Below are 12,601 nucleotides of genomic sequence, written 5' to 3' on the forward strand. Positions count from 1 at the left end.
AAACATTGTATCTTTTGGAGCTGTTGCTTCAGGAGCTCAGAGCCCTGCAGCTGCAGGCAGGAACCTTGGTTTCCTCTATCGCTGGGGCAACCAAGCATCCTGTTCTCAGCTGCCTGGCTGCCGGCCGCCATCTTGGCTGACAGTTAATTTGCATATACTCACTGATTAGCCAATGAAAAGGGTAGCGGTCGTATGCTAATTACCATGTTTCTCTTTTATTAGTGTAGATAATTTTTTTGCTGGTCTTTTGTTTTATTTTGTTACTTTGTTAATCCTCTCCCGAGGGTATTTTTTCCATTGATTTTTAGGGAGAGTGGAAGAGAGAGAGAAAGACAGAGAGAAACATTGATGTAAAAGAAACACATTGATTGGTAGCCTCCTGCACAAGCCCTGACCAGGGCCCGGGCCAAGGAGAAGCCTGCAACCAAAGTATGTGCCCTTAACCAGAATTGAATCCGGGACCCTTTAGTCCACAGGCCAATGCTTTATCCACTGAGCCAAACCGGCTAGCGCTGCTGGGGTTTTCTTTTACCTTCTAAAACTGATGGAGAGTTAAAGAAGATAAGTTGTATCTATATATATAAAAACCCAGCGACTGGAATGACCAATCACAAGGATGCACACTGCGGTGGCCAACTGGCCCAATCTGGGCCCCTATTGGCCCCCCAAAACCTCCCGTGGCCCCACCCCCGATCGGCCCTGCCAGCCCCAATCGGCCCCCATCGGAGTGGGCTGGCTGGACCCCACCCATTCATGAATTCGTTTACTGGGCCTCTAGTATTCTTTATAAAATAGTGAATGTAAATTAGGGCAACTTAGGAATGTCTTGACATATATATCAAAGAAGGTACAGTTTGTGGTCAGTCTTAGTGATAAAAATGGAATGTTTTGTTTGGTTTTTCACTTTGAAAAATTCTGTGTTAGTTTGATTCTTCACATGTTACTCTTAAACCATATAAAAGTTAGAATAACTGACTTTATACTGTGATTTTTATATAAGAGATTAATGTTAGCTGGAAAAACTTTTTTCAAAAAGGTTTTTATTTTATGAAATGCTTAATTTCTGTTTTCAGCCATGAAAGTGTCTAGCATTGATTCTTCAGAACAGAAAAAAAACAAGAAAAACTTAAAGAAGTTTCTTACACGGCGCCCCACTTTGCAAGCTGTTCGTGAAAAAGGTTATATTAAAGGTAGGTAGAAGTATGAAATCAGAAATAAGACATTTGAAATTAAAAGCTAAAAAATTTTCAAAATAAAAATGTTCTCATTCCTTACTCATAAAGTTTTTAGGTTCAGTGATTAAATACATGTGAGTAATTAAAATTGATTTTTAAAATCCACATGAAGAGTTTATTTTAACTAAAGCATTGAGCAGACATAAATACCAAACTATTAAGTTTTTAGCAACCCTGTACTAGAGGAACTACACAAGTGTGATCATACGAGTGGCACATTTTTATTTATTATTTAAAAATGTATATTTTTTTATTTCAGAGAGGAAGGGAGAGGGAGAGATAGAAACATCAATGATAAGAGTGAATCATTGATCAGCTGCCTCCTGCACGCCCCACACTGGGTATCAAGTCTGCAATCCGGGCACAAACTGTGATCTGGTTCATAGGTCGATACTCAACCACTGAGTAACACCCACTGGGCACGTGGCACATTTTTAGAAGACATGATTTTCAGTTTTGAGATGTACAGATCAGAAGAAATTTTGAATAGACAATCATTAACACAGTAGAAAGAAGAAAAAATAATGAATAAGCAATTTTATTCTTATTTATCTTCAGTTCTCATTTAAGATAATTTAAAAATTAGTATATTTCTTATTTCATTAAAAGAACCGTAATGTACAGGATCGTGTCTTTGTAAGAAAGCATTCTTTTAAAATCATATATGACTTAAACAATATACAATATTCTTACAAGCATGTTTAATTCCAAAAGTAAGTTTTTTAATACATAATTCAAAACAGTGATAGTTATTTTATTTATTTATTTTTTTAAAATATATTTTATTGATTTTTTATTGATTTTTTACAGAGAAGAAGGGAGAGGGATAGAGAGTTAGAAACATCGATGAGAGAGAAACATCGACCAGCTGCCTCCTGCACGCCCCCCAGTGGGGATGTGCCCGCAACCAAGGTACATGCCCTTGACCGGAATCGAACCTGGGACCCTTGAGTCCGCAGGCCGATGCTCTATCCACTGAGCCAAACCGGTTCGGCCAGTGATAGTTATTTTAAATAAAGGTATAGGTAAAGGATATATATAAAATATATGTTTGTCTCTGATTATGAAGTTTCTGACAAAAATCATCACTAGTACATCTGTTTGCAGAGCATCTGAATTAAAATACACAAATGGGTTTCATTAAAAAGATAGTTAAAACTTTTAGGAAGAGTTCAGCTAATTAAGTGATTCATATTAGCAACCTAAGAGTTACAGACAAACAAATACTCCCAGATAATGTATATTAATTTAATATTTTGAGTTTAGAACCTTAAAAAAACTTCAAAAATAATTGAATTGAAATAGCCACTAATTTGTTCACCAAGCCTTTTCACTGAGAAATATAAACTGTTGCCATTTTATGTTGTTATTCACTACTTCAGATATTTTGTTTGTTTTCATGAATGCTTAGCACAAGTGTTGGCATTTCAAAGCTTTTGTGCTGAAAGATTAATAGAAGTCTTTGAAATATATTTTGTGAAATTAAGTGTTGGCTCGTTTTAATACTTGAGTATGTACTAAGTGCCAAGTGTTCAGTTGGGAGGTCCTTGCCCTCACAAAATTTATATATAAAAATGAAAGATGGACAACATAATTTAAAAGAGTAACGTCTACTATGAATTATCTAACATTGTAATAAAATAGTGACTGGAAGTGGGTTATGATAGATAAGATGTTCAGAGGGTTTTCCTATGGCGATGACATTCAGCTGAGACCAGGATTGATGAAATGAGAAGGAGCTCAATATAGGTGAATATTGATCTCTACAGATGCCATAGAAAGTAATAAAGTTCTCAGGCAAATATAAGTTGGGGTGTTCATGGAATTTAGTAAAGAAGGAAAATTGTTTGAAATGAAATTGGAAGAGATAAGCAGAGTACAGATCACATAGAGTATAATCATGGTAAGCAATTCTGGATGCACTCAGTGGCTTTATTGCACTGTGAAATGGTTTAGCTGTTTTGTGAACTAAATTTTAGCAAAGTGATTCTTTTTGGAAAAATAATCTCTTTCAGATCAGGTATTTGGAGCCAATCTTGCTAATCTGTGTCAGAGAGAGAATGACACAGTGCCAAAATTTGTGAAATTATGCATCGAATATGTTGAAGAATATGGTAAGAAAATCATTTTTTTCTAAAATGTTAAGCACACCAACCCATCGTTTTGCCATCAAAATCCCAAGGGTTTTTATGATTTTGAGTGATGAAACCAAAAGTTCTCCATAATTGGAAGATGTTAAGAAAAGCATCTTGTGTGCAAAAATCTTACATGTTTATACCTGTTTTAAATTAAGACCTTTGTGGGCACCCATTAAAATGTTCAGTGCTTGTGATTACTTTGTATCTGGTGTTCTTTGAAGCCATTTGGAGTTGGCATTTGCTTAAAATGAAGAAGTTAGTGATTTTGAAACTGATTTTTCTAAATGATTTGACAATGTAGAAGATATGAGATTATGTTTACTTACTAAGAGAAAGTTCTTTGTTTATAATAAAAATGAGATATTTTAAAACTTAAAACAACGATAAAGTTATCTAATCTTTTTTATGTCATTTACTGTAAAATAAGACAAACTAATTTCTATTTTGATTAATTTTAACATGTTTATAATATACTAGTTTTATATAAATTAACAGTATCTTGACTAATCACATTATATCTGTATATCTTCAAAAACATCATGTACAATTAAAATATTTACATAATTCATAATTTCTGCCAGTTCAGATCTCATCTCTTTCTCTTTGTCAACATGGTAGTACAGTTACTGTGCTACTTGCCTTTATTTAAAGTTAAATGAATAGCTTTTTAAAATTTGTACAGCATTATCATTTAATGAATATTTGAATTTTTAGGCTTAATTGGGTGAATTTCAAATGATTCTATTCCACATATAAAATGTTACTAAATTATCAATTGTTTTTATTGAACCATTATTTTAGTTGCTAGCTTGTACTAAGTTTGTCACAAGCACATATGAATATGGCAAACAGTTTTAAGAGAGTATTTATGGCGTTTACATTATAAGATGACATAGAAAAGATGGGTGGGCTGATTTTATCTATTGGCTTTCTTTACTTGTTGAACTATCCCCAGCTGTTTGTAGAAGTTTATCTTAAATTGTTAGTATCTCAAGTTGAATGAAATGACTTTCTTGAGATGATTCACAATCTACATGATAAAATATAATTGTTGCTGTTTATTAAATAGAATTCAGAGTGAATCTCCACCCTTTCTCTGCCAAGTATCTAAACAATATCATTTAGGCTAATGTTAATGAATAAGAATTCTGAAACATGTGAGCATCTTTAGAAGAGGCAAACAAGTACTTTAAACATAAAAATATTATTTGTCTCTTAGGTTTGGATGTTGATGGGATATACAGAGTAAGTGGCAACCTTGCAGTGATTCAGAAACTGAGATTTGCAGTCAATCATGGTAAGATCATAATCCCTATTGTTATATCCAAAATAATCACTCAGAGCTGTTAGAATTTAAAGTAATTTAAAATTGTTTCTATTTCTACTGTTGTCCCAGATGAGAAATTGAACTTGAATGATAGTAAATGGGAAGATATTCATGTCATCACTGGAGCACTCAAAATGTTTTTTCGAGAATTACCAGAACCACTTTTTACATTTAATCACTTTAATGATTTTGTGAATGCAATAAGTAAGTATGTAATTCTACTCCATTTTTTTTCTAGATGTTGAAAATCCTCTATACAGATTAAGTCACTACATTCTGGTGGGTTTTTTAGTGGGGTTTTTTTTATCGGTTTTGCTCCAGAAATTATAAATGTGACCACCAGATGTCACTGTGTATCACCAAATAACAGGTTCCAAACTATGTCACTGCTTTTCAGTTTCAGTTCTACTTACTTTTTTTCAGAACAAGAACCAAGACAGCGAGTCACTGCTGTTAAGGACCTAATCAAACAGTTGCCAAAGCCAAATCAAGATACAATGCAGATCCTTTTTAGACATCTCAAAAGGTAAAAGTCTCAGCACAAAAAAGAAATAGTAATTAGGAAAACAAAAAATAGAACTGCATAGTTATGACACATGGTGTTGTATACCCAGGAGGCCTGGTCACTCAGACCCAGGTTTAAATACTAGCTATGCTACTTACTGTCTTTGCAACTTGATAAAGAGCTCCTTTGAGCCTCAGTTTCTCATAGATAATAGGGTTTGGTATAAAGAATACATTAAAATAGATGTTATGTGTGAAGTAATGCCTAGCAAGGGTGTGGTTGGTGTTAGAAATTGTTAAATTTAATTAATATAAAGATGAGATTGGTTAATAAATGAGGACTGTTAAATCACCTTAAAATAAAGCCATCATTGCTCTAAGTTACTACATAGCTACCTTAATAACTGATTTTTTCCTTCTGAAAGAACAACCACTAGAATACTAAAATAAATGATTCAGTGAGAGATTTAAAAACAACACATAAAATGAGTAAAATTGAAAGTTTAAGCTCGTGCTCTAATGAAGTTTCCCCCGTCCCAATCAACCTAGTGCAGTAATCTTTGTCACCTGAATTGTAAGTCATGTTTAAGTTTGTCTTATTTTAAATGCTAAGCTAAAATATCACATTTAAGCTTATTAGAATATGTTTAATTATACCTTCCAGCTATATTTATCCAGAAGAGCTTCACATGATATTTGAACTGAATTTTACTTGGCTAAATAGTTTATATGTACCTTCAGAAAATGAAAATTATTTCTCATTTTTAAATGCAAACTGTTTATGTTTATAACACATTTTGAAGAATTTACCTCTCTAAGATATTCTCTATTAACAATTTATTTTTTTTCCCCCTTAGAGTTATAGAAAATGGAGAAAAAAACCGAATGACCTATCAAAGTATAGCAATTGTTTTTGGTCCTACTTTGTTAAAGCCAGAGAAAGAGACTGGTAATATCGCAGTTCATACTGTCTACCAAAACCAGATTGTAGAATTAATTCTTCTGGAAATAAATTCCATCTTCGGACGTTGATTTCATATTGAAGACAACCTGTAGCTTAGGAACTGGATTCCATCAGATTTTAAATCCTCATACATGTTGTATTTTGTTTTGGACCAAGCAGTGACTCTTTGATTTTGCACTTTTTTGAGGGATCAGAAGGGACTGGAAGAGTCAAAATGGGTAATAGGCCCTCATATTTGCTGCTTTGTTGCAAGGTGATAAAACTGTGTTTAATTTTATCCTGAATGTTTGCATTCCATACTCTGAATTTCAGTAAAAATAAAAACTTGCAAATCTAACCAGTCATATACACTGGATAATTTGGTAAGAAAACTACATTTTTTTTTCTCAAACTGGATAATGTAGAACTTCTCATGATTTGTTAGGTTTATTAATTGATAGAACAATACTTACTATCAGTTATTTGAAAATGGCTCCTGGGCATTTTAAACAAAGTGAAGTATGTCTGTTTTGATACCTGTGTATTTCTTTTTCAAGGTTTTTGCATGTAGTGTGGTCTAAGTGCTAAAATTTATTGTAACCCAGATATAATTCCTGGACAGAGGCTTTGTCTTTTGCTGTATTGCACAGCATCCTTATGGGATATCTTAGTTGCTTGTTTGGGCAGCACACTAATACTACATAAAACACTGTGATATACTTGAGTTTAATTTAGCACACGTCAGTACAGGGTATTTTGGGGCTGTCTGTGCTACACTGATCTAGCTAACAATCCTAATTATATATAGTGCCATACTGAGTTCTTGGTATGATCCTGTGGAAACACGTTATCTTATGTAAATATAGGCTGAAGACTTAATGTCCTTCAGCTTATGTATAAAGTTATGTTGTATAGCCTCAGAGTATATTCAAAGTCAACATTTCTAATCATGATATTGGTAAACTTTTCTGTGAATACTAGGTCTCCTCCCAAAATAGGTTGTTATTTGATAAAAATTAACTACGCACTTTTAGTTTTTAATTACATTTACAGGCAAATCACTGTAATGCAAATGGTACTGGAAAAATACTGAGTAGACTTGCTAAATGGTAAATGCACTACAAGAGGAGCCTTTAGGTTATTTAATATGTACAGAATACATTAGAAAACAATTTATTGCCGAATTCTAACTGCAGTATGAATAGTGGAAACCTATATGTAAATTAGATGGATGTCAGAAAATGACATTGCTAAATTTGAGAATTTCTTTTTACATTACTAATGTAGATTGATTTGTATAATAAAACAGGGTTTGGAAGGTTTTGTTACAGAGAGCATGGTTTGTTGAAGATTTTTTAAAATGTATTTTTTTAGATTAACTGCTGTATATGAAATGTCTAATCTGAATAAAGAAAACTATAAGAGGTTTAGAAATTTTTTCCCATTAGAGATGTTTATTTTGTTTTTTTAATTTTTTGTTTTTGCATATACTGGTATACCTCATTTAAAAATCAACTGAATCTAATATTTTCTGTGGCAAATATATTTTCCTCATTTTACATCTTTTCTACTAGCCCCATGCCAGTACCTCTTCTCTTGCCCCATTTTTTATTTCTTCATCAAAATTTGAAAGTGAATGATTTGTAACCAAGTCTTTTGCTTAGAAATTAATTTATAATTTATAGCTTGCCTTTCTTCGGAACAAATATTTTGTATGATCTATCTAAAAACCTCTCACCTGAGTTTTGTGGTAAAACTATTGTTTGTTGTTTTGGTCTTGTTAAATTGATGACAAGACAAGTTACTTGATAGCTATGGGAAAGCAAATTGTTTTGGGCAGGGAGAATAAACCCCCAAGTGAGAATGTTTATTTTTGCCTAAAGATATCCTTAATAATACCACATGATTTAGGACTGGCCTATATAGTGATTGTGTGCCAGGAAAACAATCAGACTCCAATCAGTGATGTTCTTTCTCTCAGTCGTTATGGACATATCAGTGACTAATATTGTCCTGTGTTTCTTCTGTCAAAGTACGTGTGTATGTGTGTAAAGTCTTAAATGTTAAGTCTATACCTAATCAATTTATTGTAATAGTGTATGTACAGTAAGATCAGTGTCCTGTGTTTTCATCCTTTGTGAATTAAAATTTCTCACTTGTTTTTTTTGTAGTAACAAAACCAGTAATTTTTTTGTTTCAACAGCTTGAGTTTTAGTAGAAAATATAATAAAGGCTGAAATAAGTTGTCAGTGGAATTTCATTTACTAAATTTACTTCAGCATGTCATAAAAAAAGTAGTTGGAAATTGAAAGACAAATATATTCGGTATGGGATTACATTCCAGTTAAAAGAAAAATATTTAAAATTTAAAGCAATAAGAAACTTCACTGTTTACTCGAAAAAGTTAATTATGAAATATCTACGAAAAATCATGTTATCTTTTAGACAGAGGCAAATCTATAGATAATTTTTTCTTATGTGAAAAGTACAAATGGAATAATACAGCCAAACTTGAGTCTTAGGCAGATGTTATATACACATCTGTACACTATGTGTATATAAATATGTGTGTGTGTGTGTGTGTGTGTGCCATTGCTTTCATACAAATGAAAATTCATCAATAATAGTATGGGCAGAGACCTGGAGAGCTTTATACTATTTTTTGTTTCATCACACAATTTTTTGTAAGCCTGTAAAATTAGATAGCAGCAGTGAGAGGGGAAAAATGTTATTCTATAATTATGCCAAAAGATTGTTTTCCAGCTCATAGGAGAGGCTTCTAATTAAATATTTAAAGTAAACATATAGTTTCCCATGACACTAATTTCTCCAACATCTTTATGCATTAAAAAAAATACACAAAGAAATATACCACACATCATTTCAGTAAAGAAGAAAATAAAAATAGTCAAACGGGTGTCATGCTCATGGTGTCATAAAAGTCAAATGCTCAAATATTGCATCTAAACATAGAATTGAAAATGGGTAGAAAATAAGATTTTATGTAGTTTACTGGTCTCTGAACCCCAACTATTAGCTTTAATGATCCTCTTTTACAGAAAGCATTTCTCTGGTGCAATCTAGAAAAGGTGTTAAATAGGGACTTTAGCAGCCCATATGTTACAGTCCTGGAGGAGGGGCAGAGTTGTTTTTTTAAACAGTATTCCAATATAACTAACACAGTCCTGTTAAATGCAGCTTTAGTTTGAAACAAACAAACAAAAATGGTAAAGGGTGCTGCAAAACAAAAGCAACACTCTTACAATAATGACAAATTGGAATCTATTGGAAATGCACAAGCTGTAAACCCAGGCCAGGCAGGCAGACTTTGTATTCTAGAGATGGGGGAGGTACAGAATGCCTAATGAGACATTCTGTAACTACTAAAGACAAGGCAGTTCTCCTGGGGAATCTCAATTAGTCTTCTCAACTGAAGTTTTGTGGATCAGTGGTGGCTGTAAATATATTCAGCTGGATTGAGCTTTTATAAATTAGCTTTATGTGAATATAGCACTTAAATGAACTCTTTCATTTCCTTCATTGCTTCCCTTCTCCCACAGGGAAAAAAAAGGAAAGAAAAGAGCACTTTCATGGTACTCTCATAAACAGAGCACTTGTAGAACAAGGTAACCGTTTAACAAACCACTACCATATGGATTTAGAAAAGTCTGGTTCCTCACTTTTTCTCATCAACTCTCGGCCCCACTTTATTTTACTTCCTCTCTTGATGTTTTCAGAAAAGAAGTTTTGGTTAAGATTTTTAATTATTAATTCTGGTAGCCAAATCTTTTACATGGTTCTAATGCTTGTACTCACACTGCAAATAGCACTGAAACTTGTAATGTTGTCATGAACCTAGTAATGCTGATGAAATCTATACTGCCATCAAAACAACCAATGATACTATGTACAAATTCTTATTAGCGGGGCCTTTGCAGAGGGAGAAATCAAAACCACTGTGACGTCATGGTAGAGTACCTGGTGGAGATTCAGCATAGCATTCAAGACCACCTTTCTTTTGGGCATTTTGAGAGATTATTTATATTTAGTCAAGATGCTGCAGATAAGCTGCCAGGCGGCGCATGAGAATTAATCAGCCGGGCACTCAAGAAGATGTTTTCAGAAAAGTAGCCTTTATTGCAGATTGCACTAGTGCCATGACTCAGGGGAGTCAGTCTCTAAATCCTGAGTGATGAATATGGACGAAGCTTTCCCTTTATAAGCTTTAGTTCCTTTGTCCCCCAAATATGGGTCAGGCTTCCGGACCCTTCATGGGCTTTGAAGCCCCCTGTGAGTTGGGATGGGGGAAGTGAAACCACACCCAGAGGTTTGGCCAGCACTGCGCCAACACCTCCAGAGATTGTAGATGGTTCATGGTTTATGGCCTCTGTAAAATGGGATTATTCCAGGAAACAGGTTCTGCAAGGCAGGACAGTATTACAGATAAGAAGGGAGTTTGATAAGAATGGAATTTATTGGCAAGCAAGAGTGTGCGTCAGAAGGCAGGTTACTGGCACAGATTCAGATAGCTAGCCCCCCAAATGTCTTGTTTTTCCCTTCAAAGAGAAATGGGAATCTTAGACACTGAAGTAAAAACAGTCTCATCAATTGATAAAGCCGGACTAGTAGGGACCCTCACATTCACAGTTTTGTTTTATGGAGGCCTAGAATTATTGTGAATGCTTAAGGCCATTTGGTCAGTTAGTGGCACAAGATGATAAGCTTAAGGCTGAAAGGGATGAAATATCTTAATTAGTTATGTTATTGCTATTTTAAGTTTGTGATCAACTTAAGTAAAGCATATTCTGGCATGTTCAAATAATACCGTTTTAGAAAGAAACACGTAACTTGTCTACATTATGGGCATCTGTTTTTAAGCTAATTTTTACTTACGTGGCATATTAAACTTCTATTATCTTTTAAAATATATTAGCACATCTATGATGAAGTTGACAGAAGTTTGGTATTGCTTTCTGCTTTAGTTCTAATTGTATAGATAGTAAGCCAGCATTCTTCTCCCTCTCCTGGCAAATAATCAGACTTAAGTGATTCTATTTCTACTCATTGACATTTCTGGGTAGGCCATTGTGTACATTAATCTCTACTTAATATGGATATCTGCTTTCACTTGTGTTCTAGAACTCTGCTGTCCATCACTGCAGCCACCATTTAAATTGTAGCAATTTAAATTTTATTAAAATTAAATGTTAAAAATTCAGTTAGTCACAGTAGCCACATTTCAAATGTTCAGTAGTGACATGGAGTTAATGTCTACCATATTGGATAGTGCATTTCCATCCTCAGAAAGTTCTGGACAGTACTGTACTAGAAGGTTGGTTATGAGGAATAAGCAATTACAAAATGCAAAATTATTTTTAAAAATACATGACCTATAAAAACCTGTTATAATATTTCATAATTCTCATGCTTATCTCTTAAGTATATGACTCAAGAAGATCTTAAAAGCAAAGAGAGATACATTTTTTATAGCAGGCCTGCCAACTTTGAATATTTATCCTGCTATATGCTCTCATATTGGTGGTTGGAAGGGTGTTAAATGTGATTTGACTTTAAAATACCTCTCCCATCAAAATGCTTGCAATTTGGTGTAAACTGGTTCAAAACTGTGGCTTTAAAAAACCTTGGTTGACATTGTTCTCTGGGAAATTTAGGAATATTGTACTATGAAATAACATTTCTGAAGTTTATGTCACAGTATTCTTAGATTTAGATTTCAAGAATTTTCAGTTTGGTAGGAAAGATTTTCTGAAATGACACCCTGTATGAAGTAGTGGATATGTTGAAGAACTACATGCAACATTTATCTTTAAATGGGAGCTGAAATATTGCCATGGATACAAGGAAATTGTTGGTAATCTCAAAGTGTATCAATAGGTCTGCACATGATTTCACCAGCTGCCTACTAAAGTACAGACTGGGACATGGTATATAGATCCCGTAGAGTGATGATGATGATGAATGTTTTTTGTTTTTATCAAAATGATTTTCTACACTAATAAAAGACAAATATGCTAATTGACCATCCCTTCGCTATGCCCAAGCCATGCCCACAAGCCGGTCAGAGCAACTATATGCAAATTAACCCAACCAAGATGCCAGCCGGCAGCCATGCTGGAGCAAGCAGGAGGCTTGGTTACCCCAGCGATGGAGGAAGCCAAGCTTCCCGCCTGCCATCCCCGCTGTAGCCTCCGCTCAAGGCAACAAAGTTTCAATTATAGAAGCTAAATAAATCCCAGATACCTGCTTCCAACCTGCTTCCAGCCAGCCTCCACTGGGAGCTTGGGTGGCTGGGGGCTGTGGCCAGCCTGCAAACAGCCATTAGCCCCTCACCCAGGATGGCCACACCCTCATGGGGTGAGGGTCCCTGCTGGGGGGCTTGGCCAGCCTGCAAACAGCCATCAGCCCCTCACCCAGGCTGGCCAGGCACCCCAGC

The 12,601-nt window shown here is 34.5% G+C and overlaps 1 protein-coding gene across 11 annotated transcripts in view; it reads left to right on the plus strand.

Annotated features, from left to right (window-relative positions):
- Positions 1–9,767, plus strand: part of ARHGAP12 (Rho GTPase activating protein 12) — a 164,874-nt gene extending 155,107 nt beyond the window's left edge. For 10 of the 11 annotated variants that reach the window (XM_014547967.1, XM_014547968.1, XM_014547965.1 and 7 more), the window contains 6 exons: positions 1,074–1,190; positions 3,251–3,349; positions 4,593–4,670; positions 4,770–4,904; positions 5,124–5,226; positions 6,062–8,308. In XM_014547967.1, coding sequence (XP_014403453.1) covers positions 1,074–1,190; positions 3,251–3,349; positions 4,593–4,670; positions 4,770–4,904; positions 5,124–5,226; positions 6,062–6,236 — 707 coding nt within the window. In that variant the 3' untranslated portion in view covers positions 6,237–8,308. Of the gene's footprint in view, positions 1–1,073; positions 1,191–3,250; positions 3,350–4,592; positions 4,671–4,769; positions 4,905–5,123; positions 5,227–6,061; positions 8,309–9,706 lie in introns of those variants that run through there. The other variant, XM_014547966.1, reaches the window with a different exon arrangement.
- Positions 9,768–12,601: the final 2,834 nt, after the last annotated feature.

This window comes from Myotis brandtii, unplaced genomic scaffold, assembly GCF_000412655.1.
Source record: "Myotis brandtii unplaced genomic scaffold, ASM41265v1 scaffold49, whole genome shotgun sequence".
In the NCBI taxonomy this organism is placed as follows: domain Eukaryota; kingdom Metazoa; phylum Chordata; class Mammalia; order Chiroptera; family Vespertilionidae; genus Myotis; species Myotis brandtii.